General features: G+C 42.0%; 1 protein-coding gene across 2 annotated transcripts; it reads right to left on the bottom strand.

Moving 5' to 3' along the window:
* Positions 1-2,610: 2,610 nt before the first annotated feature.
* Positions 2,611-27,636, bottom strand: TRAFD1 (TRAF-type zinc finger domain containing 1). 2 transcript variants are annotated; one of them, XM_003994681.5, is made up of 12 exons: positions 27,484-27,636; positions 25,036-25,101; positions 18,377-18,512; positions 18,214-18,267; positions 17,175-17,580; positions 16,016-16,222; positions 8,432-8,508; positions 6,732-6,962; positions 5,294-5,414; positions 4,081-4,420; positions 3,752-3,824; positions 2,611-3,528 (listed from the first exon to the last, which is right to left on the bottom strand). In XM_003994681.5, the coding sequence occupies exons 2-12, from the start codon at positions 25,080-25,082 to the stop codon at positions 3,469-3,471; spliced, it is 1,752 nt and encodes a 583-aa protein (XP_003994730.1). In that variant the 5' UTR covers positions 25,083-25,101; positions 27,484-27,636; the 3' UTR covers positions 2,611-3,468. The 2 variants fall into 2 exon arrangements, with proteins under 2 accessions (XP_003994730.1, XP_044897475.1); XM_045041540.1 differs by lacking the exon at positions 27,484-27,636 and adding an exon at positions 27,405-27,423.
* Positions 27,637-27,936: the final 300 nt, after the last annotated feature.

The following is a 27,936-nucleotide window of genomic DNA, read 5'->3' as shown; positions in this document are numbered from 1 at the left end:
ACCAAACACTTATATTACAAAAAAAGAAAGGTCTCAAATGAATGATCTCAGCTTTGACCTTAAACTAAACAAGAAAGAAGCTCAAAGTAAGCAGAAGAAAGCAAATAAAGATCAGAATCAAAGAAAAAACAAAAGATCAGAATGGAAAACAATGAAATGGAAACAGAAAACCAGTAAAGGGAATCAATGGAACCCAAGTTGATTTTTTGAGATCAATATAACTGATAAATCTCTAACCCAGGGTTGCCATGCTATGGCTCATAATCCAGCTGCTTGTTTTTGTAAATAAAGTCTCACTGGAAGCCTCACCCATAGAGCTGTGTTTACTCTTTAACAGCATTGCTGAGTAATTGCAATTCGGACTATATGGCCTAAATATTGACTATTTGGCCTTTTAAGAAAGAAAAAGTTTGAGGATCTCTGCTCTAGCCAAACAGATCGGGAAAAGAGAAAACAAATGATCAACATCAAAAAATGAGAGAAGTGACATCACTACAGATTTTACAGATATTTTCAAATAAGGTTATATTATGAACACCTTTATGCCAATAAATTAACTTACTGAAATAGACAAATTCTTTGAAAGACAATACCAAAGTTCACTCAAGAAGAAACAGAAAACCTGGGGCGCCTGGGTGGCGCAGTCGGTTAAGCGTCCGACTTCAGCCAGGTCACGATCTCGCGGTCCGTGAGTTCGAGCCCCGCGTCGGGCTCTGGGCTGAAGGCTCGGAGCCTGGAGCCTGTTTCTGATTCTGTGTCTCCCTCTCTCTCTGCCCCTCCCCCGTTCATGCTCTGTCTCTCTCTGTCCCAAAAATAAATAAACGTTGAAGAAGAAACAGAAAACCTGAATAGCTATATCTGTTAAAACTGATAAACTGTATCATACTTATTTACGGTTTTTAAGAAATTGGTCTATTTCTCACAGTCCCTTTTTAAGGGCTCATCTGATTAGGTCAGACCCACTCAGAATGATCCTTTATTCATTCAGAGCCAACTGATTTGAGGCTTTATTTACACCTTCATAGTTTTGTCATACTATATCAATCATATTCACAGTCCTGCCAACATCCAAGGGGAAGGAATTACATGTACACCATGTAAATGAACATTACATATATACCATGTACACCAGGAATCCGGAATCTTCAGGGCCAACTTAAAATTCTGCTTATCACAAATAAGGAAACAAATTTATTCACTGAAACATTATTTTTAATAATAAGATTTTGAAAACAACCTAAGCAACATACATAGGCGAATAAAACACAGTACATCCACACAATGAAGCGATTTTTTAAATTGAGGCATAACTGACATATATACAAAGAGGTAATCTTGAGAATATGTTATTAAGTGAAAAAATCAAAGTTCAAGAGTATAATATGCTACCTCTGGTGTAAGAGAAAAAAAATAAGAACATACACATGTGTTTGGTTATTTTGGCAAAAAGAAACAAGAAGACAGTTTAGGGGGAGAAAAGTGAATAAAACAGAAACTAGTAAGATTGGTTGCCCACAGACAGTGAGTGAGTAGAAACAAGGTGAAAGCCTGGAGATGTTGAATGGGAGTAGAAGGTATGAGTGTTAGTGACTTTTTTTTTTTATTTGAGAGAAAAAGAGAGAGAGAACACGAGAAGGAGATGGGCGGGGGGGCGGGGGGGAGAAAGAGAATTTTTTTCTATTTTTTTTAATGTTTATTTTTTTAGAAAGGGAGAGAGTGCACGTGCAAGCACTTACAAGCCAGGGAGGGACAGAGAGAGAGAGGGAGACACAGAATCCGAAGGAGGCTCCAGGCTCTGAGCTGTCAGCACAGAGCCTGATGTGGGACTCAAACTCACAAACCATGAGATCATGACCCGAACCAAAGTTGGACACTTAACCGACGGAGTTACTCAGGTACCACCCACCCCCTCCAGGGGGATTTTCAATCAGGCCAGAAATGGTACAAGTCTCTCAGTCTTTCCAGCTTCTTTCACCTGACACAAGAAGGTCTCTGAGCTAATGGACTGATTTTAACTGACATATAATATACAAAAAAATCCTTATAGTTATATATTCTTTTTTCTAACCTAGCTTGTTTCTCTCAGAATAGCTCAGACATGGATTTGAGTCCTAGCACTGCTGTGAATTATCTGCATAGCCTTATGCAGGTCACTCCTTTTTACCTATGAAAAGGGACAATTTTTCCCTCTTTCTCCACCCCCACTAGGTTGTGAGGGGAAAAACAAATGAGCTCAAAATGACCTGAGGTCCTAGACAAACTGTGAGGTGCTGAAGGGTAATGAATAATTCTACTAAGACTCAACCGCTATGAGAAAAGAGGCTTTTAAGGAATCTGCCTTTCTCGATTCAGTTGGAGGCAACTCCGCCCCCATGCCAAATCACAACCAGAGCTGCAGAAACTGCCAGTTTCTTTGAAATCCAATAGAAAACTATATAATGAATGTCTGGCTCTGAGAAGCAGCTTATGCTAGAACTGCTAGGGCTCCAGGAAGCACAGAGAAAGCCTAGTCCTGCTCACCTTTCCCCATACTCAGGGCCGACTCTCACCTACTCTGTCTTCCCTCAGGTCTCTACAGAGGGCAAAGGAGAAGGAACCACAAGACTCCACTGAACTCCAAGTACAAACTTTATTTCTATTACAAGGATGTTAATAATGGTGGTAGTAGTAAAATAAAAAGAGGGGAAGGGGGCTCTGATACTTGGTTTTCAGAGCAAGCCACGGAGCTTAGGCCTCAGGCCTGATCCCATCAGAGCCCAGCATGGCCCTGGTGGCAACAGGGAGCCCCCAGCCTTCTCCAGCAGAAGGCAGTAAAGAAAAAGGAGCCGTGCTCCCCACCAGAAACAGAAGGCAGTTATGCCAAATGCCGAAGAAGCAGATTAAAACAAAGCCTCTAGTGCACTCACCTCTAGCTCAACTCATCTCCAAAAGCCTTGTTCCTAACATATATTGCAACTGGCCTGAACACTCTACCAGGTGCCTCCATACATACCAGAGGCCCAAATTCTAGAGTGTGGAGGGCCAGTACACAGGAGAGGTTACCTAAAAGTTCCCAGATCGAGGCCCCAGCAGGGAAGAGAATTATTCCACTGGTGAGTACCAGGTTTCCAGAACCTTTTCTCTCCTCTTTCCACCAGGACCATACAGCACCAAGAAGCAGTGGTAATAGTATGTCAAAAGATGGAGCCCTGGTGGGCTGAGAGGCCATACACTGTATTTCTGTGAGGCCAAAAGGCAGGCAGCAGCTAAAGCTGAAACATTTCTCAACAGCCTCCCTGCTAACCCTCCCCCAAACCTTCAAACTCCCACAGCACAATCTCAAAAGACACAAAATGGCCATAACCTAGAAAAAGTTAAAATCTGTAAAATCTCCCCTGCCCATAGAGCCCAAGAGGTGGGGCCTGAACTGCGGCAAGTGCTGCTGTGCAGAGAAGATGGAACCAACGTGCAGGTTCTTTGCCGACGCCATTACTCCTCCTCTTCTTCCTCCTCTGCATCCCCAGCTCCCTGCTGCTTGGGGGTTTTTGCCTGAACAACAGAACACAAAGTAGAAAGCAGGAAGTGAAAAAGCAGTCCTCCTCCTTTAGAGCCCTGGAGATGTCAAACTTCTATGGAAACCTCCTCATCCAAAGCCAAAAGAACAGCCCTTTGGCCACGAATGCCTGACCGCTCACCTCTGACTTCAAGAACCACACCAGTTCCACCCATTTCTGAGTCCTAGCTGAGCATCATGGGCTGGATCCCCAATTACCTTTGCAGTTCTGTTGCGGTAGTTGGCGGCTGTGGAGGTGACCCGCGAGTTCCTGCCACCCTCACTCCTACCACTGAAAGAGAAGGATTGGAAACTAGTACCTGAGAGGTTGCTGAACAAAAGTCAGAAAACTCGGGAGAGAACAAAAACAGCTGGAACCAGACAAAAGCAGCTTTCTGCCAGCAGACCAAACAAATGAACAACGGAAAACCCACCAATAGCAAAAGAACATTTTGGAATCAGGTCACAATACACACAAAAGTCCACACACTCCCACTATGTTCTCCTGAGCTATTCCCAAGCTCCATTCCTGGGCTACTGATTCTTACCTTGCTCCGTATCTCCCGGAAGGCCCACGGGGGAAGGAGGGTACGAGGTTTTCTGGGTAGAGATTTCGCACCGGGTGAATCACTGGAGCATGTCCAGTGGCCATGGCCGAGTTATGGCTGTTTCGATTCCGCCCCCGGCTGTCTTGGCTGTCTAAGTTGTTGAGCTTCAGTATGCGAGGAGGACTGGGCTGGCACCCAGGTCTGGGGCTTGATGTGGATGTTGACAGTCGGTTACAGGTAGCTGTCATATTGTTAATGGGTCTGCTGGGGGGAAGAGGGTAGGTGGGCCCTTTAGCCATTTCCTGCTTGATATCATCCATGTAACCAGAAGACAGATCTCCTGAGAAGAGAAAAAAGCACCAGTTTTAGGGAAAAGCCTACTCTTGCTATTAGTGCTGGATTTGGGGCAGGAATAATAGAATTCTGGGTAGAAGAGAACTGCCTTAGCCCTAAAGACTGCTGAAACCCACATCTTCAGGTCAGGTTTGGGTCCTGACTTATTTTGTCCACACTTATTACCTGGGTCCTCAAACACAGTCTTCCTGACTATTCAACAACGGTGTGCCAGCAAACCTCGAAAAATAATTTGTAATTGGCTTTGTAATGGTTAGATTTAAAAAACAGCTTACTTGCCTAGTCATGCGGGTTTTTGGGTTTTTTTTAATGTCTATTTTTGAGAGTGTGCATGTGCTCTAATGGGGGAGGGGTAGAGAAAAACATCAGAAGCAGGTTCTGCGCTGACAGTAGAGCCTGAAGCAGGGCTTGAACTCACAAGCCATGAGATCATGACCTGAACCAAAGTTGGACACTTAACCGACAGCCATCCAAGGACCCCCAGACATGAGGTTCCTAAATAATATTATTACTAATGAACTTGAGTACCCTAAACTAGAAACAGGGACCCAGTGCAGACACAGTAAGATCTGAAAATTATTTCCAAATTATCAACTGCACAGATAGAAGACCTACAGCTGAATAAGCACTGACGAGCCTTTCTCATGGCTGTCCCCAAAGCCATTACCCTATAATACACTTGAGACAGCTCAGTCTAACATGGGACCACAACTAGCCTCAAGAGAGACCCCAGTAAGATCCTACTGTGCTTGGGAATTCAGAATTCAGGTAACCCCCATGTTAGAGTAGCAGATGACAAGTGGTAAGCAGGCCTGAGCCAGCAGCAGACCTGTGGCCTTGGCTCAGCCCTGGCTAATACCCTGGTGTCTGACACGCCTCTTGGGCAGCTCTGGTGAAGTCTCTGGATGCTGGAAATCCTGTCTAGGAATCCCCTCCGTCACATGGTTGTTTGCTGTGGCTGGACGTTGGTCACACTGGTCCTGACAAGAAAAAACAGAATTTGTACTTCAGAATTGAGTTAACCCTAAGAGAGGGAACAACAGGAGGAAAGGAAGGAATGGCAGGTTGGGCAAACACACCTTTGTGGGGAGGGAGGAGACGGATACAACTTCGACAACCACCGTGAAAAAGGGTCCAGGACTAAGAGGAAACACATCTGGAATGGCTCAATCATTCCCATTAGCACCTAAGGCACTAAGAGAAGCACTCTGATTTCTACTAGGATAAGGGAAGGGTTGATCTCAGGAACCCAGAAAAGCACATCAATACTTTGATCAAAGAGGATCTACACGGTTACTTCTTTCATAGTATCTCCCTGGAGACAACAAGCAGTTACTTATGTACTGCTTGATCCAAAAGCAGATGCTTTCTTATAGAAACGTGTCATGTTCTAGCAACAGCTATATCAGACCAACTACATAAATGACGCTGAACACAGCTCCAGGAGTAGCTTCTCATAACAAACAAGACTAGACAGAGAATATATTTTTTACCAACAGGTTGGAATCCTAGACTGCAAAGCTGAAAAAGCACTTTATTTATTTTCAAATGTTTACTTATTTTTGAGTGAGTGAGAGAGAGAGAGAGAGAGAGAGAGAGAGAGAGAGAGAGAGAGAGAGAGAGAGAGAGAGGAGACAGAGCACAAGTGGGGAAGGGGCAAAGAGAGAGGGAGACACAGAATCTGAAACAGGTTCCAGGCTCTGAACTGTCAGCACAGAGCCCGTCCCGGGGCTCGAACTCACAAACTGCAAGATCATGACCTGAGCCGATGTGGAACGCTTAACCAACTAAGCCACGTAGGAGCTCCTGAAAAAGAACTTTAGACTGTCTAGTCTAATTCCCTCATTTACAGACATCCCCAGTGAAGGGACAGAACCTATCCAAGGTCAAACATAAAGGTAAAGCCAGAACCAGACCTTCAGGTCTCCTGGAATTAGAGACTCAAATGCCACCAAAAGGAAGAAACTGCCTTGTCAAAAATAAAATGTTGGTCAGTGATCTCAGGGAACCTCGCATCAAAATCTTTTTGGCAGGTCCAGGATGCTTGCTTAAATGGAGTCCTGGCTCCTAGGTCCTCAGCTAATGACATTATGGTTTTAGTTGACACAGGTAGAGAATGTCTGAAAGCCTGAGGTAGTAGACCCCTTTGATAATTCACAGAACAGGGCATGGCCAATAGCCAGGTCAGGTTTACATGCAACTTAAAAGCTAAAGAAGCATTCTCAGTTCTAAAAGTCTCAGGTTTACTCAGAGGATCTGCATGGAATGAAGTGGACAGGTCCTCTAGAGACTCTTACCTGGTGATGGAACAGCACCTCCTCCTCCAGCTGTACCCCACAGAATTCACATGGGATGATGACGCTATCCTCTACAGGGGGTGAATTGCTCAGGCCCATCAAAGAGTCTAACTGGTTACTTGCAGCCTGCTGCAAAAACTTTTGGAAGATGACATCAGGGTCCTCCACCTCTTTGGGGGGAGTGCTGCCCATACTGAGTGAAGGTAAGGCACAGGAAGGGTTACAGCTTGTCTGTCTCAAAAAACATAGATTAAAAAAAAAAAAGCAGAAGTTAAGGAAAACACTACATTCCTAAATCATTATCTAAAAGTCACAAAATGTTAATAATGCTTAATACTGGGGAGAGAGACTAAAAAGGGTGAGTTAGGGCAAATGCAGTTGAAACACTCTACTTTTATTTTTAATATTTCTGCTGTTTTGTATTTTTTTTACTGTGTTCATGTTATTTTTTCTTTAGATATTTCATTTTTGGGGTTCCTGGCTGGCTCAGTCAGAATATCTGACTCTTGATCTTGGGGTCATGAGTTCAAGCCCTATGTTGGGTATAGAGATTAAATACATTTCAAAAAAAAAGATTTTATTTTTAAGTAATCTCTACACCCAACATGGGGCTTGAACTTATAAACCTGAGATCAACAGTCACCTCTCTACCAACTGAGCCAGCCAAGCACCCCAGTGATTATTCTTTTTATTTTTTGGGGGGGGGGGCGGGTTGTTTTTTATTATTCTTTTTAAGTTGAAAAGATTGGAGATTCTCCCCACAACCACAGAATAAGAGAGGCTGTTATCCCTATTAACGGGTTTTCTTATGCTGCTCCCAAGACAAAAACTGGATGTATTCAAATACTGTTACTATTCCACTTATGGAGGGGGCACATATGTTCCACCTAGAGCACAGGGATTACTTAATAGTTATGGAAATCCCAAATCAGAGACAGCAAGACTGTGGGAAGAAAAATGGTTCCCTCCACCAGGTAATCCTCAAACACAAAGGCTATTCTCTAACCATTCCTAAATGGCTCAAGAACTTTCAACCATTCAAAAAGAATATGACACCTTTCATATACCAGGTATTGAGAGATTCAGTAGCTAGGAAAACACAGAACCTCCTCAAAAAACTCAGCCTAGTGGTGCAGACCAACAGGGCATCAGGAGCCCATACCACAGGGTGACAGGCTAAGAGAGAAGCAGGCACAGCACTTTCAAAGAGTGGGACTTCTGACCTAGCCTTCAGAACTTAGGATAGTTTCCTGAAAGTCATGCGAGAACTAAGTCCATGAGCAAGGAGTCTGCACTGTTGAGTGTGTTGGGGAGACAGGATGGATGGCCACACACCTTGCAGGCAGAAAAAGTCAAGTGCAAAAAAGACCCTTAACCCTTCCAGGGAACTGCAAGGACTTCAGTATGCCTCCAATACATCAAAATGTGGCATGAGATGAGACCAGCTTATAAGATGGTCAGTAGAGATGTACACTAGTGACCACAGAATGGGAGGAGCAAGCGGGCCTGCTGGAATGAACATTACTTTTTCCAAGAGGGAACAAGGCAGAGTTTTCAAATCTGTAGGTCAGTCATGCCGTGTTAAGAAATATAGTTGCCACTTCTGCCACAGGTGCATTAAAATAGTTTGCTCAAGATCTCATGTGGTCTACAACACCAACGATGGCCTGCACATATTCCTCAAGTAATTCACAACACACCTGATGGTCAATCAGCAGTTCCTCTGGGTAGAGCTCCTCACAGAATTCACAAGGCAACATGGTCCGGTCAGCCGTACCTAGGTATCAGGCCATACAGTCAGACTCAATGAACAAAAACAAACTCAATTCAACCTTTCATCTCCCTTGTGAAGTTTTGTATAAAAGTCCAACTTCCTTTGACATTTCTTATATACAGCAATTTCTGGGGCTATAAATCCTCAAAGGGAAACCATCTAAGAGACAAGCGCCAGGCAAAAAAAACTTCCACTATGAAAAAAGAGATTTCTTTGTCACCATTTCCTGAGTAGGAATAAAGTGATTACTTACCCACTACTCTAATTAAGGAAGAATTCAAATGTGTACTAACTCTAGGCACTAATCTAAAGGCTTCTGTGCAATATTTCTGTCCCCCAAGAAAACTTATGGAGATCCGACATTACTCTCATTTTACAGATCAGTAAGTTGAGGCCTGCTTATGACTGAAAGACAAATATCCTGAAAAACTCTCCCAGGGGCACCTGGGTGGCTCAGTCAGTTAAGCATCGGACTTCGGCTCAGGTCATGATCTCACCATTCATAAGTTTGAGTCCCAACTTGGGCTCTGTGCTGACAGACAGCTCAAAGTCTGGAACCTACTTCAGATTCTGTGTCTCCCTCTCTCTCTGCCCCTCCCCCACTCTCATGCATTCAAGCGCGCACACGCTCTCTTTCTCTCAAGAATAAAATGAAAACAAACAAGCAAAACTCTCCCAGTACAAAATACCAAAAAAAAAAAAAAAAAAAAAAAAAAAAATATGCTCAATAAAAGTAACTTAAGAGGGCAAATAAATAAGAGGTTTAAGGGGCGCCTGGGTGGCGCAGTCGGTTAAGCGTCCGACTTCAGCCAGGTCACGATCTCGCGGTCCGTGAGTTCGAGCCCCGCGTCAGGCTCTGGGCTGATGGCTTGGAGCCTGGAGCCTGTTTCCGATTCTGTGTCTCCCTCTCTCTCTGCCCCTCCCCCGTTCATGCTCTATCTCTCTCTGTCCCAAAAATAAATAAACGTTGAAAAAAAAACATTAAAAAAAAAAAAAAATAAGAGGTTTAAGCCCAGGATTCCCCAAACACAACAGCTTCGGCAAAACTGCTGAACTGGAGGGTGAACAATGAAAGGATGACCTAGGTCTTCACTCTGGGTAGGAGAAAGAAGTCTCCACCAAGAAACAGTAACTAAGTTTGGCCTTTACATGGGTTTGAGTCTAGAATCTACACTTCTGGTTTTATATAAATTCATGTTTATAATTCTTAAAAACCCAAGCCAACCTAAAATTCAATTTAAAATTATCTCAGTCAGTAGTATCACTAGGCACCTGCCAGAAGCACATATAAATACTCTTAGGCGAACACGGCAGAAAAACTGTTAAAACACATGTGCACACATGCAGGAGGCAGCAAGCCACCATGACAGCAGAAACAACAAATAGCAAAAAAAAAAAAAAAAAAAAAAAAAAAAAAAGACTTCAGATATATTTTCAGACACTATAGAAAAATAAGTATATTTAAAAATGTTTAAAGCTATGTTTAAAATGGAATTAGGACTATCCCAGATATAAGAGATTATTTAAAATACGAGAAGACACACTGAAGAAAAAAGAACCAAATGGAACTCAAATAGAATAAATGAAAACTATATAATCACTGAAGTGAAAACCTCAATGGACATATTGAACAACAGATTAGAAAGCAGACAGTTAAGAAGTTGCCCAGAATGCCCTACAGAGGACAAAGAAACAGAAAATGTAAGAAACAGGGAGGACAGAGCAAAAACTAACACATCTAAACAGAATTCAAGAGAAGACTACAAACGGGGTGCCCGGCTGGCTCAGTTGGTAGAGCATGCAACTCTTGATTTTGGGGTCATGAGTACAAGCCCCACACTGGGCATAAAGCTTACTTTAAAAAAGAAAGAAAGAAAAAAAAATGAAGAGACTACAAAGAATGGAAGACAAGCAATAATCAACAAAGTAACAGATAACAATTTTCCATACAGATGAAAAATACAAATCAGGAAAGCTAGCAAAACCCAAGAGATGTAAAGCCAGAGAAACTGCATAACCTAAAAGCCAAAAAGATCTTAAAATCAGCCAGACAGAAAGTTACAGAAATTTAAAAAAAAGTTATTGAAATTTAAAAAAAGGAAAGCTTATAGAAATAACACTAATAGATGACTTCTCTATAGCCAACAGAGGCCAAGAAATAGAATATCTTCCAAGAATGAAGACAAAATAATTGGCAAGCTAGAATTGTTATTACCAGAGAAACTATCACATAAAAAAAATAAAGATATTTTCAGACAAACAAAAATACAGAATTTACACTCAACAGACACTTCCAATAGAATTTCCAAAGAATATACCTTAGGAAGAAATTTATCCTAGAAGGAAATTCTGAGACACATGCAAGAATGGGTGAGCAAAAAAAAAAAAGGTAAACACGTAATAAGTACAAATAAATATAATGAGTATATAAAACAAGAAATGCCTACATCATGGTGTCAAAAAGAAAATAAGAGAGAACACTAACACATCGGTTTTTGGGTTTTTTTTAATGTTTATTTGGGGAGGGGCATACAGAATCTGAAGCAGGCTCCAGGCTGAGCTGTCTACACAGAGCCCAACATGGGGCTCGAACACACACTGCAAGCTCATTACCTGAGCAAAAGTCAGACGCTTAACTGATGGAGCCACCCAGGTGCCCCCACATCAGTAATTAAAAAAAAAAAAAAATTAACATTTATTTATTTTTGTGAGAGAGAGAGACAGAGTGCAAGCGGGGGAAGGACAGACAGAGAGGCAGATACAGAATCGGAAGCAGGCTCCAGGCTCTGAGCTGTCAGCACAGAGCCTAACACGGGGCTCAAACCCATGCACTGTAAGATCATGACCTGAGCCGAAGTCAGACGCCTAACCTAAGCCACCCAGGCACCCCAGTAATTTTTAAGTCATAAATGGATAATCCTAATTCTGAGGGCACTGTATTAATTGGGAGAACTTTATCACTAAGATTCAGTCTTTATTAAAATAAACATGTTGAAATTTCCAGGGCAACCATGACAAGAATAGCGACAGAGAATATAAATCCCATACGAGAGGAAAAATGGAATGAAACAAGCAAACAAAAGTCAATAAAACAATCTAATAAATAACCAAGAAAGGAGAAAATAAAGGAAACTACACTGAACCCAGTCTTCACTTGTGACTACTATGCTACTGCATCTTACTTTCTTCCATACCATGAAAGTCAAGTCTGAACAGTTGACAAGGAGACTCACATTAAAAGATGCTGCTTAGGTGTGCCTGGGTGGCTTAGTTGGTTAAGCGTCCAGGTAAGTGTGCGACTCTTGGTTTTGGCTCAGGTCATGATCTCACAGTTCATGAGATGGAGCCCCAAGTCAGGCTCCACACTGATAGCACAGACCCTGCTTGGGATTCTCTGTCTGCCCCTACAATGCTCACGTGTGCACACGTGCATGCTCTTTCTCTCTCTCAAGATAAAGTTTTAAAAAAAGATACTGCTCAGAGTTTGGAAAAGGCTTTCTTTGGGGCTAGGGCATTTTCCTAAGGGAAGAAACAGCAACTATTAGGTAAAAAACAAATCAAACGTGGGGCCCTGGGTGGCTCAGTCGGTTAAGCATCCAACTTAGGCTCAGGTCATGATCTCATGGTTTGTGAGTTTGAGCCCTGCGTCAGGCTCTGTGCTGACAGCTCAGAGCCTGGAGCCTGCTTTGGATTCTGTGTCTCCCTCTCTCCCTCTCCCCCACTTGTGCTCTCTCTCTCTCGAAAGTGAATAAAATGTAAAAAAAAAAAAAAAAAAAAAAGAAAGAAAAAAAAAGAGAAATCAAAGGTATCAGCATACCATAAAAGGTTGTTGAAATGAAAAGAATTCAAAGCTAAACATTACAATGGGAAGCCTTGTACTGCTCCCCAAAATGCAGGATGCCTCTCTAATGAAACCAGCTTTTAAACAATCTCATTATATTACACATTCACATCCTTTTATACACAAGGACTATAAGGTCTATAAGGACTATAAGGACTATAAGGTCACCTAATTACCTGCTGAAAGTGGTAACCTCGGGGGAGAACCAGGAGACTGTTTTCAGTGGGTAAAGACAAAACTTAAACTCCCTCTTACACTCTTTTACAACGTTAATTTTTTTAAACTATTTTTACCTTTCTTCTTTAACAGATTGGGATAAAATTTACATATAATGCAATTCACCTATTTGATTTATACACAATCATTTTTATTACATATGCAAATTGTTTTAAAATATTCTCTACTCACGGGGATGGAAAGTATAACATAGGGAATACAGTTAATAACTTGTAATACACTTACTGTAGTAAACACTTCATAATGTATATAATTGTTGCATCACTAGGTTGTACACCTGAAACTAACTTAATGTCAACTATACTTCAATTGAAAAAACCTTCTATAATACAAAGAACATTTTCTTAAGGAAGAAAATACAGCCTAAAATAGTGTTTTTCCAATCTGTGGGGACATCACCCTCTAAGGAGCCAGACTCATCCCTTTATTCAATCTTTGAATTTACATGAATTTACATGTTAACCAGTCACTATCTAGAGTAGATCATAAAAACAAAATATTTTACATATATTTACTATTAAAAGGAATTTTTTTAATGCTTACTTATTTTTGAGAGAGAAAAAGTGTGAGCAGGGGAGGGGTAGGCAGAGAGAGAGAGAGAGAGAGAGAGAGAGAGAGAGAGGGAGGGAGGGAGGGAGGGAGGGAGGGAGAGGGAAACACAGAATCCAAAGCAGGCTCCAAGCTCTGAGCTGTCCGCACAGAGCCCAACGTGGGGCTCGAACTCACGAACCATGATATCATGGCCTCAGCCGAAGTCAGAGGCTCAACCGACTGAGCCACCCAGGCACCCCTATTTTTTAAATTAACTTATTAGAAACTACAAAAATTTTTTAAAAGGAAAAATACATCAACACCTATCCAAGTTTCTATTAACACTACCATTTACTTCCTTTAAGCAAGGCATACGACACTCTACCATTTACCTCTTTTAACCAGGACCAATTCCTATTTTATCCAAATCAACAAAATGTTAATAATTATCCTACTATTCTTGGAGTCACTATTGATACAGTGGTATGAAGAAAACTCATAGCTGACAGCTGTGTAATTTTAGGTCCCCAACATCTCTTACAACTCAAGTGTTTTAAATATGTAGGACATGCATCCCTCAAATATACTGTTCTCCAAACTAGAGACCCAAAGTGATGGTTTACTGAACACAATCCAACTTTTATTTTTATTTAAAAAATTGGGGGTGGGGGAGTGGGCGCCTGGGTGGCTCGGTCGGTTGAGCGTCCGACTTCAGCTCAGGTCATGATCTTGCAGTTTGTGAGTTCGAGCCCCATATCGGGCTCTGTGCTGACAGCTCAGAGCCTGAAGCCTGCTTTGCATTCTGTGTCTCCCCCTCTCTCTGCCCCTTCCTTGCCCATGCTCAGTGTCTCTCTCTCAATAAATAAATGTTAAAAAAAATTCTAAAAAAATAAAGATCTGGGGGGGGGGATAAAAAAATGTTTAAATAAATAATGTTTATTTTCTTTAGAGAGAGAGAGAGAGTGCTCGCTTCGGCAGCACATATACTAGAGAGAGAGAGAGAGAGAGAGAGAGAGAGAGAGAGAGAGAGATACAGAATACAAGCAGGGGAGGGGCAGAGACAGAGGGAGACAAAGAATCCGAAGCAGGCTCCAGGCTGTGAGCTGTCAGCACAGAGCCCAACGTGGGGCTTGAGCTCAAGGACTGTGAGATCATGACCTGAGCTGATCAGATGCTTAACCAACTAAGCCACCCAGGCGCCCCTATTTTTATTTAAATGTTTATTTATTTTTTATTTTTGAGAGACAGCGCAAGAGGGGGTGGGGCAGAGAGAAAGGGTGAGAGGGGATCGGAAGCCAGCTACATGCTGACAGCAGAGAACCTGATGTGGGGCTCAAACTAACGAAATGTGAGATCGTGACCTGAGCCGAAGTCAGATGCTCAACGGACTGAGCCACCCAGGTGCCCCCCAACTTTTGTTTTTAAAAGTTTAGTTTATTTTTTTTTAGGAACCTCTACATCCAACATGGGGCTTGAACTCACAACCCAGAGATCAAGAATCGTAGGCTCTACCGACTGAACCAGCCAGGTGTCCCAGAATTTTTATTTTTATTTTAAAAGTTGTTTGTCTCTGTGTTTTGAGAGTGAGCAAGCATATGCGAGCAAGTAGGGGAGAGGGAGAGGGTGAAAGAGAATCTTAAGCAGGCTCTGTGCCCAGTGTGGAGCCCATCATGGGCTTGATCTCCACGAACTGTGAGACCATGACCTGATTCAAAATCAAGAGTCAGGCACTTAACCAACTGAGACACCCAAGTGCCCCCAGAATTGTTTTTAAATGCAGGCAGGGAGGGGAGCAAAGTTTTTTATAGAATCATAAGTATTTAGAACAAAGGATAAAAACAAAATCACTATTGCACAATTGTCAGTTATACCTGATTCAAGCAAGAAACCTTAGTGAATAGAAAAAACTACTAAATAAAAGATGGTGTAAATATCTCATTCCCCCACAATCTCAAAATAACAATCTGCATGTAGCTATTATAAAGATAAAAGCCATCCATATAATGAAGGTACCTGACAGACTTCATTTTAATGAATAATAGGATAAACTGACATCTTGAGAAGGACAGCATCACCAACATAGCAATTCTGCCAAAACTGTGTAACCTGAATCTAAACATGGGAAAACAATCAGACAAATCTAAATTAGGAAAGAAATATTCTGCAAAACAACTGCCCTGGACTCTTCAAAAGTACCAATGCACTGAAAAGAAAGAAAAAAAGAAAGAAAGAAAGAAAGAAAGAAAGAAAGAAAGAAAGAAAGAAAGAAAGAAAGACAGACAGACAGACAGACAGGTGGAGGGGGCTACTGGACTCCTCAAAAGTACCAATGCACTGAAAAGAAAGAAAGAAAGAAGAAGGAAAGAAAGGAAAGAAAGGAAAGAAAGGAAAGAAAGGAAAGAAAGGAAAGAAAGGAAGAAAGAAAGAAGACAGGTGGAGGGGGCTAAACTAAATTAACCTAAAAAGAACACAACGTATAATCCTGGATTTTGAAAACAAAAAAGCTCCAAAGAACATTATGTATAAGTCGGGAACCTCTGTTAAATTTCCTGAGAGTGGTATTTGTATTGTGTTTACATAGAATACCCTTGTTTTTAAGATACATGCTGAAGTATTTAGGGATAAAATGTTATGTCTGCAACTTATTCTCAAATGATTCAGGGGTAGAAATAAAAATATATAAAATAAATGGAAAACACTAAAACTGACAAATATAAACAAGGGGTATATAGATAGGAACTGTACTATTCTGACAATTTCTACGAATAAAAAGTTGGGGAAAGCAAAACAAAAAAGGCAAATCTTATCTGATGGAAAACTTACAATTTTATATAAATTATATGGTGTTAGACCAAAAAAAACCTGTAGAGACAGAGACTAGTGCAGAATAAACAAACCTACCCTTTATGTCATTCAGAGCATTGGGACCTTCAAGGGACTGGTCTGCACCACATACAGCCCTCCAGAAGTCCTGCTCAGCCATGCTGTGGGCCTGCCCTTCATTTTGCAGACTTAGAGCCAACATGAAGTCCAGGTTTGCACTATCTTCACCACCCTCTTTTGGGGGCTGCCGGGTTCTATTCCTTTCCTGCCTTTCTTGTTCTTCCACTGGATGGGAGAAAAAAATAAAACAGTACTCAAAATACATTAGAGATGTTGCTACCCCTCAGCTCAAGTCCATGCCGAGCAACTATTCAAGGTTTACAGGCATCTATGCAGGAACAAAAGAGGCCTAGTCTTCCTGTTCTCATAGGACTCCAAATATTAAGTCTGCTGTGATAAAAGTCTCCACTATTATTTTGTTTTATTAATACCCAATACAATGGGTGTCCAGCTAGCTCAGTTGGTAGAGCATGAAACTCTTATTAATACCCAATATTATTGAACTATAATTATGAAACAAGCACCATGCTTAACATTTTATATATTCTCGCACTATAGCAGAATGGTTTGAAGCATGGCGTCAGATTGCTTGAATTCAGGTCCCAGCTCTGCCACTTTCCTACCCTCAAAAGACTGCTTATGACAACTAAATCAGTTAATACATATAAAGCACTTTACAAATGCCTGAAGCACATCAGGTATACTCAGTAAATATTAGCTATTAACAGCACCGTCACTGTCATTGTTATCATTATCATCAACCCTAGCTGTAATCCAACAGTAATCCAACAGCAGAGTTTCTACTGTTTCCCATCTACAGGAAAGTTATTCTTCTTAATGTTACCTAAATAAATAGAAACCTGATTGCAGTTTAATGTTTATTTTGAAGGAGAAAGAGCATGCATGCACGCAAGCAGGGAAGGGGCAAACAGAGAGGGAGAGAAAGAGCATCCCAAGCAGGCTCCACACTGCCAGCGCAAAGCTCAACATGGGGCTCAATCCCACGAACTGTGAGATCACCATGAGGCAAAATCAAGAGTTGGATGCCAACTGACTGAGCGATTCAGGCGACCCAATCAGGTTTCTATAATTAAGATCTATTTGCCCCCAAAGCACTCTTCCCATTTGCCCTGAGATTCTGACACCATTCCAGTTTTCTAAACCAAACACAACTCACATAGATTATTCTGAATTGGAAAATGGGCTGTCATGTTCCTTTGGTTGGTAGTCCTACTATGGAAAAGGTCCAAGTCAAAGGCCCTCAGTGGTCTTCGGGGTAGCCTCATAGGTGGGTCCAGAGCCTCAATTTGTCTGAGGAGCTGGGATGCAATCCAGATTCCATCTTGACCCCAAGACTCATCATATGCATTAGGAGGCATGGCAACCTCATCTCTTTTTTCCTCTCCGTCTCTCCCACAAACTTCAGGATGAGTCTTCAGATCTTTCACCAGGACATTGCGCCCACAATTGCCACATAACTCCGTCCGGGCACCACAGTAATCTTCATGGTCCTTCAGTTTGAGAACAGAAAGTTCCAAATCACAGTGCTGGCAAAGGGCAAGCCGTAAAGGACACTCAGTTTCCTGCAACACAGGGTAATGAGGCAGTTAATATGCAGATCTAAGAGAGCCTATGTTTTAATCAGGGCAAGGAAAGCCAAAAATATACATTTACTTCAATATTCTCTTCCAGCCCTAGCTTTGCCTGCCATGCTTTTCTATGCATTTAAGAGTCACAGCTTCCCTCTTGGTCCCTGTCACCAGGTTCTACAGAGGGAAAGAAATTCTTAAAAGGAATCTACTCAGCCACCCTATCATCATTTTGTGCACACATTACAAAGTAACCTAAAATCAGAGGCGCCCAGGAGCAAATAGCAAAAGCATAGCAATTCAGATATGTTTGTCAAAGTTACACCAGCCTAATTTCCCTTTACCATTCCAATCTCTTAAATACCTGGTAATGAGGAAAACAGACTGTTCTTCAGAAAGACACTGATTTCTCTAATCTGCACATTTGTATATAGCACTGGCTTTAAATTGATTGAATAAACCAGGAATTACCAATGAAGATGACCCCAAGAGTATACATACTCAGCAGATGAAGGACAAAACTTTCATACTTATTTTGAAATTGTAAATAAAACGCTTTTAGGTCAGTAATCTCAGTAATGTTGGCCCTATGATAACGCACTCTCTTCATGGTGCAGGAAAACTAACCTCATGCTTCTTTAATTGCCTCTTCTCCAACTTCTTATTACATTTGCAGGTCACCTATGATAAGAAGTGACAATAAATTGGCTTTGTGACAACATAATCACTTGCTACTGCAAAACAGCAAGTATAATACATTTATGAACATTTGAGTACTTGGGTGGTTCACCTGACAATGTTCTGTATCCATGTGACTCTCCATGTCAGATTTGGGAAACGGTTCCTTGCAGATAGGACACATACCAATGTTCCTTTGACAGTGGATCTCATGGATGGTAAAATTAAACACAGGAATTTCTTTCTTGCTACAGAAACAGATCAAAGTGAAAGACAAGCATTACTGACTTCTGCACAGTGGTATCACATGGAAATCTGGCTTGTCTGATCTTTAGTCTCCATTACTTCTCTTTAGTAAATCTAGTCTATTATAAGCTCTTAAGATTGTTACTACCCCTGCTTTTCAAGAAGTCCTGAAAGTTTTGAGTCTTCTGCACAACAATGAGTTATCAGTACTACGTACTACCTTTACAAGCTCAGCCTCACTTTCTACATGCCAGAGCTAATCAAAGCCAGCAACATGAAGTCAGACACCAAGAAATGAGCTGCGCTTCTCTATTGTTTTTTAAATGTTTATTTTTGAGAGCACAAGCAGGGGAGAAGCAGAGAGAGCAGAAGATCTGGGGCGGACTCTGCGCTGACAGCAGCGAGTCCAATGCGGGGCTCAAACTCACGAACCATGAGATCATGACCTGAGTCAAAGTCGGACACTCAACTGACTGCCACCGAGGTGCCCCAAGCTAGGCTTTTCTAAAACCATCCATGATCCCAAGCACAATGATACACTCCAGGACTGTTTAAAAAAAAAACAAAAACAAAAAAAACCAGAACCAAACAGCCTACCATTTATTTTCACTCTCAGTCTGAGGTAGGTTTAATCTCATTAGACTTTATTCCACTAAAAGTCAAACCAAAAAGAGCAGATGCCAGCATTGGGATAGCCAGTGGGGAACAGAAAACTGCCTCCCTGGGGCACCTGTGTGGCTCAGTTGGTTGGGCAGCTGAGTTCAGCTTAGGTCGTGATCTCACGGTTCAGAACCTGGAACCCCTCATCAGGCTCTATGCTGGCAGTGCAGAGCCTGCTTGAGATTCTCTTTCACTCTCTCTCTTCTCTGCCCCTACCCCTACTTGCACTCTCTCTCTCAAAATAAATAAGCAGAAAGAAAGAGAAAGAGAAAGAGAAAGAGAAAGAGAGAAAGAGAGAAAGAGAGAAAGAGAGAAAGAGAGAAAGAGAGAAAGAGAGAAAGAGAGAAAGAGAGAAAGAAAGAAAGAAAGAAAGAAAGAAAGAAAGAAAGAAAGAAAGAAAGAAAGAAAGAAAGAAAGAAAGAAATTGCCTCCCTTATATCCCAGATGCCTTTCAAAGTGGGCTAGATACTAGTCAGGAACATGCTCTCTGTCCTTGTTGATATAAAGTTCACTGCAGAACTGTACAAAAATGAAGTCCTGAATCCCTTCCCCCAATCTTGTCTCCTCACTCACTTTTTGCCATTCTCTTTTAGTTTAAGGAATCCAATTAAATATCCTATCTAGGGGTGCCTGGGTGGCTCAGTCAGTTGAGCGTCTGACTCTTGATTTTGGCTTAGGTCATGATCTCATGGTTCATGAGTTTGAGCCTGCGTTGGGCTCTGTACTGACAGTGCAGGGCCTGCTTGGGATTCCCTCTCTCTCCCTCCCTCTCTGCCCCTCCCTAACTCGTGCCCATGCCTCTCTCTCAAAAGAAATAAATGTTTAAAAAGTCTTGGGGTGCCCAGGTGGCTCAAGCAATTAAGTGTCCAACTTCAGCTCAGGTCATGATCTCATGGTTTGTGAGTTAGAGCCCCTCATCAGGCTCTGCACTAACAGTGTAGAGCCTGCTTGGGATTCTCTCTCTCCCCCTCTCTCCCTGCTCCTCCCCAACTTGTGCTTTCTCTCTCAAAATAAATAAATTTCAAAATTTTTTTCCTTAAAAAAATATTAAAAAATAAAGTCTTTACTTTGTCATTTGGATGTGACCATCAGAAAACTCCCAATTTTAGTCTAGCTAAAAATTGTATTTAGAAAATGTGTCTATGGGGGTGCCTGGGTGGCTAAGTCAGTTAAAAGTCTGAATCTTGATTTCGGCTGAGGTCATAATCTGACAGTTAGTGGGACTGAGCCCCGAGTGGGGCTCCGAGGGGCACTGACAGCAGGGAGTCTGCCCTTCTGTGAGCATGTGCTTGCGAGCGTTCTCTCTCTCAAACTTTAAAAGAAAAAAAAATGTCACCTAGATTAAAATTTCAGAAAAATACTGAACACAATAAATAATGACAATTATACAATAAATCTTTTTTAGAATTTTTTTTTAGTGTTTATTTTTGAGAGAGACAGAGACAGAGTGTGAGCAGGGGAGGGGCAGAGAGAAAGGAGACAGAATCTGAAGCAGGCTCCAGCTGTCAGCACGGAACCCGATGCAGGGCTTGAACTCACAAACTGCGAAATCATGACCTGAGCCAAAGTTGGACGCTTAACCAACTGAGCCACCCAGGCGTCCCTATACAAGAAATCTTTAATATCCTATTTCACCTCCAAAGCTAAGTACTACAGGAATTCTCTTCCACACTGAAATATAGACAGCTTAATTCTCTTTTACATAGTTTTAATCTCCAACCATAGTGTAAAAAACATTTTAAAGTAGGATGACTGATGTGTCTCCAGCAACAGTCATACTCCTAGTCTGAAAGACCAAGACACCAAATAAATGCAAATTCATTTTTACCGAATGGTGGAATTATTAAGGCAGCTCTTATAGAGAAACTGGAAGGTAATCAACTGTGAGATGGGAAGGAGACTCAAATGGATAAAGAAACTACCAATGTCTTGAAAGATTTAATTTCCCCTATTTCTCTAAAATTCCTAGCTTTCTAAGGAAACCAGTAGTTTTAATTAATTCAGTTTTATTTTTTTCAACTAGAGAATATTAAAATATATAGAAGGAGCTATAAATCAAAGTTATCATCTAAACCTATTAAATTAACAAAAGTTAAAAATTAGTAAATTCCACCATTAAATATGTTGTGAAACTAATATTCTAATACATTACCAGTGATACTGTAAACTGCTTAAAAATAGCCTGAAAATGTGTTTCTAGGACCATAATACAGTCTTTAACGACGTAATCTCACTCTTGGGATTATGAAGATTTTCATTAGTGTGATAAAATGATTTAAAAAAAACACTAAAAATGTCTAAATAAGTTAATGGCTATGTTAAATATGTACAACAAAATGAAAGTAGAGCTATATCATGATTGCAAAACATACATGTACAAATGCCACAAAAAATTAAGCTAATAATTACTGCTGAAATTCATAATTTTTAAAATAATTTTCTTTTTGGGGCACCTGGGTGGCTCAGTCAGTTAAGCCTCCAACTTCAGCTCCGGTCACAATCTCATGGCTGGAGTTTGAGACCCCATGTCAGGCTCACTGCTATCGGCACAGAGCTCACTTCAGATCCTCTGTCCCCTTCTCTCTCTGCCTCTCTCCCACTCATGCTCTTTCTCTCTCTCAAAAATAAACATTTTTGGGGGTGCCTGGGTGGCTCACTCAGTTAAGTGTCCGACTTCAGCTCAGGTCATGATCTCGTGGTTTGTGAGTTCAAGCCCCACGTCGGGCTCTGTGCTGATAGCTTGGAGCCTGCAGCCTGCTTCGAATTCTGTGTTTCCTTCTCTCTCTGCCCCTCCCCTGCTCATACTCTGTCTCTCTTGGTCTCTCAAAAATAAATACATGTTAAAAAAAATAAAAAAAAACATTTTAAAAAAATAAAATAAAAAATTAATTTAACTGCCAAGATAGTCACACCAAACATTCCAACCAGACAAAATACCAATATGGTTGCTTCCTACCTACAGATAAAAAACAAGATGTTTTAAGTAAGAAAATGAGAACACAATTCCATATCTAAATAAAACCACTAAAAAGCCTTAGGGTGGAGGGACTAGCAAGTTAAAGATGAAATTTCATTTTATTTGATTTTTTAAAGTTTATTTATTTTGAGAGAGAGAACAATTGAGGGAGAGATGGAGACAAAGGGAGAGAGAATCCCAAGGTTCCTTGTGGTCAGCGCAGAGCCCAACGCGGGGCTCAATCTCACAAATTGAGATCATGATCTGAGCTGAAATTAAGAGTCAGACGCTTAACTGACTGAGCCACCCAGGTGCCCCTCATTTTATTTTAAATGTTTGTTTATTTTTGAGAGAGCATTCAAATGGGGGAGGGGTAGAGAGAGGGGTCAGAGGATCCGAAGCTGACTCTGCACTGACAGCAGCAAGCCCAACATGGTGGCTTAAACTCATGAACCGCAAGATCATGACCTGAGCCGAGGTCGGATGTTCAACCAACTGAGCTACCCAGGCACCCCTAAAATTTTATTTTAGATAGAAGTGACTGAAAGGCAAGCCAAGGCTTCCAGAAAAATTCCCATCAGCCTTCTAAATGCTAAACACAAGCTAGAAATCAATTCTTTAATACATACAAAAATAAAAGTCTAAGCCTTTTTGTTTGCTTTTTGAGACAGTGAGAGAGAGAGAGAGAGAGAGAGAGAGAGAGAGAGAGAGAGAGAGAAAAGCAGGCCTCACCCGAAGTGGGGTCAAGCTCACCTGATGAGGGGCTAGAACTCACGAACTGAGATCATGACCTGAGCCAAGGTCAGATGCTTAACCGACTGAGTCACCCAGGCGCCTCCCTCCCTTTTTTTTTCATTGGTTTTAGTAATCTCTACACCCAATGTGAGGCTTGAACTCATGATCCTGAGATCAAGAGTCGCATGCTCTTCCAACTGAGCCAGCCAGGTGCCCCTAAAAGTCAAAGCCTTCTAACACTGAAGTTCCTGTTCCCTAGAACTACTCCCCACAATCAGAGAAGGAAGATAACATGCAAAAACATCTTCAATAACAAACTACTCTTTTTACTGGTCTAGTGGATCTAAGGACAGCTCACATTTTTAACTTCTTAAATTTTTTATTATTTTTAGTATATTCTATGTCCAATGTGGGGCTCAAACTCAGGGCCCCAAGATCAAGAGTTGCATGCTCTACCAACTGAGCCAGTCAGGCAAGGCACTCCAGCAGCTCACATGTTAAAGATTATCTTAACTTTTCTTAGGGAACTGTAGAAATATGGCTCTAAAAACAAAAATTTTAAACCTGGAATTCAAATAAGGTTACTTAGATGAGAGGCCTGTGCTGGTTTGGTCACCCTTCCATGCTAATCTTTTTTCTTTAAATAAATTGCTTTGGCTTTGAATAACCCTCTTTTCATTAGCTTTCCATTAACTTACCCTTTTTTTTTTAAACTCCCTTAGCATAGTTATTTATATATTGTCCTGGCCTTGAGATTCCTTCAAATTGAAGTGGACTTATAAAGAGTATCGTAACTGATGACACTGCCAGTATGTTTTCTTACATAATCACAATATTTTCTTGTGATTATTTGCATAACTGATTATTTCATTAACAGTAAAGGCATATGTGAAACACAAAGCTCAAGTAGTTTTTAAATTGGCAGAAAGTGATAATGGCATAGTAGGAAAAAAACACCCCATAAAGCAAGCGCCCTCTTAGAAATGAATCTTAATTCTGTTCAGGGAAGGAATACTGCAATCAGCAGTTGCTCTGATTATATCCTAATTTTGCTGAAAGCCCTGAGCAAAAATTGAAAGAGGCAATAAAAAAATAAAATTGTTGTTAGGTGGCTCGAACCTTCCATCAATCTGAGTCAAACTATTTTCTTTATTCAACATCTCTCCCCTTCTACACTTCCCTTAATTTCGTTAAGTTAAACATAGCTTTTTTTCTTTAGCATTCCATAAGAGCACTTATATGTCACTAAAATACCAAAGTCTCAAGAAATTATTAGCTACACTTCTAAGTTTCATTTCAGGAAGAAAAAGCTGCTCTTTCATGTCACTCACGTGGGTTACACACGCCAAAACAGAAAGGTTAATATTCAAGACTACGCCCAGTCTTCACAAACAGTTCTGGAATCACGAAGTGATAATGATTAAGCTGGACTGCCGAAGACTTTACCCAGACTTTTTTTTTTTTTTTTTTTTTTTTTAAGTGGGGGAACATTCCTTCGGCAAAAAAGTTGAGTGGCTCTGGTTGAACTGCTCTCACTGTTAGATGTAGAGCCAAGCTCACTAAACCTCTTCCCAATCATCCCCAAGACAGCCACTGTAGCCACACAGGGAAATCTTTGCAACACATCTGAAAAACACTCATCTACTCCAGACATTGCATTATATTTTTAGTATCTTTTTAAAAATGTATGAGGGGCACCTGGCTGGCTTAGTCGGTAGAGCATGGGACTCTTGATCTCAGGTCTAAAGGTTGTGAGTTAAGTAGGGCAGTGCCTACCTAAAAAAATAAAAATTAATTTACAAAAATAAAAATTTAAAAGTCTGATGTTTTTCAGAAAGACAAAAAATAAATTTGCTGATTTATACATCAGAAAAGTGAAGCTCCAAAAACGGTCAGTGGGGTCATTTGCCAAGTCATTAACTAAAGGCAGGCACCAGAGCTCCAGACTCCCAGCTGCATCACATCACTCTATAGTCATTTCTCTACACTATCTGAACCCACCATCTTCTCAAATTAATAAAACAATGTTATATAAAATTGTTAAAAAGGCTTTAGTCCCATATATTTCCACAACATATGTGGTCTCAATTTTAACCTGCCAATAAATAAACCAACCCTTTACAGAAGCAAGTTTGTTCTCATTCCAATAACATTTCCTAGATTTAATCTCTTACCAGTTGTCACACAGTTGAGTGTCCTGGTCATCTAGAAATTCAGCCATCTTTAGCTCTTCCTGAAAACTATAAAGGAAGAAGTGTAAACTTTCAATTTCGTTTCTGCTTTTAGGATGACATGCAAAACACAAAAGCAAAACACAAGTACCCAGAAAAATGTTCCCAAAACCAGTACATTAAAGCATTTTATTTAATAGCTCATACCCTTGGATTTTGCCTTTTTATTTTTTAATTTTCATTGTAAAATAATTTGACTTGCAAAAACAGCACCAAAAAAACTCCTGTATACCCTTCACCCAATACATTTTAAACAACCACAGTAAAATTATCAAGTGCAGGAAACACAATATTAATAAACCTATAGATCATATTCATGAATCATCCCACTAATTCCCTTTTTCTTGTTCAAGATCCAATCCAGGGTCACATAGGGCATATAGTTATTTCTCCTTAATCTCCTTTGATCTACGATATTTAGTTTTTCATCTTTCAGAACCTTGTTAAGTGTCCTGGCTAGGTATTTTGTAGAATTCCCTTCAGTTCGAGTTTGTTTGATGTTTTCTCATGGCTAACACATCTTTAGGAAGAATACCACAGAACTGATGTCGCGCTCATTGTCAGTGCATTATATCAGAAGGCACATGATGTCAACAATCTTATTATTATAGATGATGTTAACTTCGATCCTTAGCTGAGAATGTCTGCTGGGTTTGTGCACTGCAAAGTTTTTCCTTCTTTTTAGACAAGATGTCAGCACAGAGAGCAAAGTGCTGGCAATTTTTTTTTTTTATCACTATTTACTTCAGATTTACAGTGACACAAAAATGGTCTTAAACACTGCCCCGAAAGGGCTCTTTCTTTGATGGATCTGACGGTTCTAAAAGAACTCACTTTTCAAAGCACATACTCATTCAACATACTGAGACGCCGTGTGCCACACACTGGGCCCAGGCACTAAGAACACTTTACAAATTCAAGAAATATATACTGTCTGATCTAACAGATCAACTTAGCAATGGAGAAAAATAAAGAAACGGATATACACTGAGCATTTCTATGGAAAAGTAGGTAGCAGACAAATGGAGATGAAGGGAGTCTACTTTAGATAAGGGTGATGAGAGAACTTTCTGAGAAGATGACATTTAAACTAAGACCTGAAGTGTGAAAAGGAAGTAAGAGGACGGGCGTGGGGGAAAAGCCCAATCAGGCAGAGGGCCTCAAAGGCAATGAAAGAGAAAGTAAAGGTAGATCTGGAAGAGCATAATGAAAAAGGGGAATGATTCAAGGCCTTATCAGAGCAGAAAGGGTACTGGATTATATTCCAAGCCCAAAGGTAAACCACTGATGGGTTTTAAATTAGGGAGCTACAGGAGTCAAGCTAACCGCTCTGATAGGAAATGTAAAGGAGGGATAGGAAGCACCTATCTGTGAAAACAAATCACGGTCCCAAAGCGTCAAGACGAGATACTTCTCTAAGGGCGGTCTGACTGTTTCTAGGTGCCCTCTAGAAACTAAACCAAGACCAGAGCCTCGGATGCGGAAAGTGCCCTCTGTCGGCAAGGAGAATGGGGGTGGCGTGCAGGGCTCAGAGCGGGGCCCCCCTGAGGGTCGAGCTCCGGTCCTGACCTTCAGGAGACACGGGACTTAACCTTTCTGGGCCTCAAATTCCTCAGGCAGACAACTGACAATACTTCAAAGGGTCGTTGTACGGAGTAGATGGGCGAATGCACGGAAGTGCTCTGCTACGGCAAGTCTTCGACCTTAGAAGGAGCCCCCTTCTTAGGCATTGGGCGGGGGGGGGGGGGGGGGGGGGGCAGCTGTCCCCTCAGAGTCCAGACCCAGGAGGCGGTTTCCAACCGCCCCTTCACCCGGGGAGGCCCGGGAGTTCGGGGATGGGGCATGGAGAGGGCATCAGCTTCGCAAATAACAGCGGTTAACATTTACTGTGCCTCTGATAATCCTAAACGCTCTCCACGTTATCTTCTCTTTCAGACCACAGCCCCAGGAGGTGAAAGTCATTATCCCATTTCGGAGCCCGCGAAAGCAGAAGTGAGGGGAGACAGCCGCCGCACGGTTGGTCGGAGGGGGGACTAGAGCCGGCAACTAGGCTAACGCGACCCCCCGCCCTACACACACACTCGCGGCTCCGCCCGGGGCGCGGTGCCCACAGTGGCGCTCCGGACGACGCCCACTTCCCAGACGCCCGGGCCCAGGCCTCCGAGGGGCGGCGCCGCCGGGGGCTGTCTAGGCTCCGGTTCCCTGAGGACAGCGCGCGGCCTCCCCCACTGGCCTGAGGAGACGCGGCGGCATGGCCGTCTTTCTCCTTACGGCCGCGACCCCCGGGGCCCACAGTCCCCTCGCCCACACACCCCGCCGTCAGGATGCCGGCCTCCTCCCTAACCGGAGGCCACAGGGGGCTCCCAAGGCGCGGGCCACCGCTACACTCACCCGAGACGAGAGCGAGCAAGGACTCGCGGCGGACCCGCTAGTCACGGACGCACAGAGCCGCCTCACTCGGCCCCCGCACTGAACAACGGCCCCCGGAGCTGCCTCACCACTTCCGACCTCGCGGAGGGGCGCGCCCATTGGCCACAGACGGCCCCAGCTGTCGGCCCATTGGGTGGCACCGCTGTCGCTCCCAGGGCTCCGCCTCCTACGCGCCCATTGGCGCCTCAGAGCTCCACCGGGGTGAATCCCTGCAAGTCCCAGCCCCTGCACATCTGGGAGGAGCAGCTGAGCTCTGAGCTGTGACCCTGGTTCTGTGGGCCCAACGACTGCCCCTGACACAGGCTAATAATATTTGCATGAATAATACTGCACAAACATTACCAATACGCCTAAAATATTAGGATAATTAATAGCATTTGTTCTCTTGTCATGAGCCATTAATACTTATTAGTC

The sequence above is a fragment of the Felis catus genome, chromosome D3, assembly GCF_018350175.1.
Source record: "Felis catus isolate Fca126 chromosome D3, F.catus_Fca126_mat1.0, whole genome shotgun sequence".
Classification (NCBI taxonomy): Eukaryota; Metazoa; Chordata; class Mammalia; order Carnivora; family Felidae; genus Felis; species Felis catus.
Note: the sequence above shows the minus strand (reverse complement) of the source record. Positions and strands in the feature narration are given on the sequence as shown.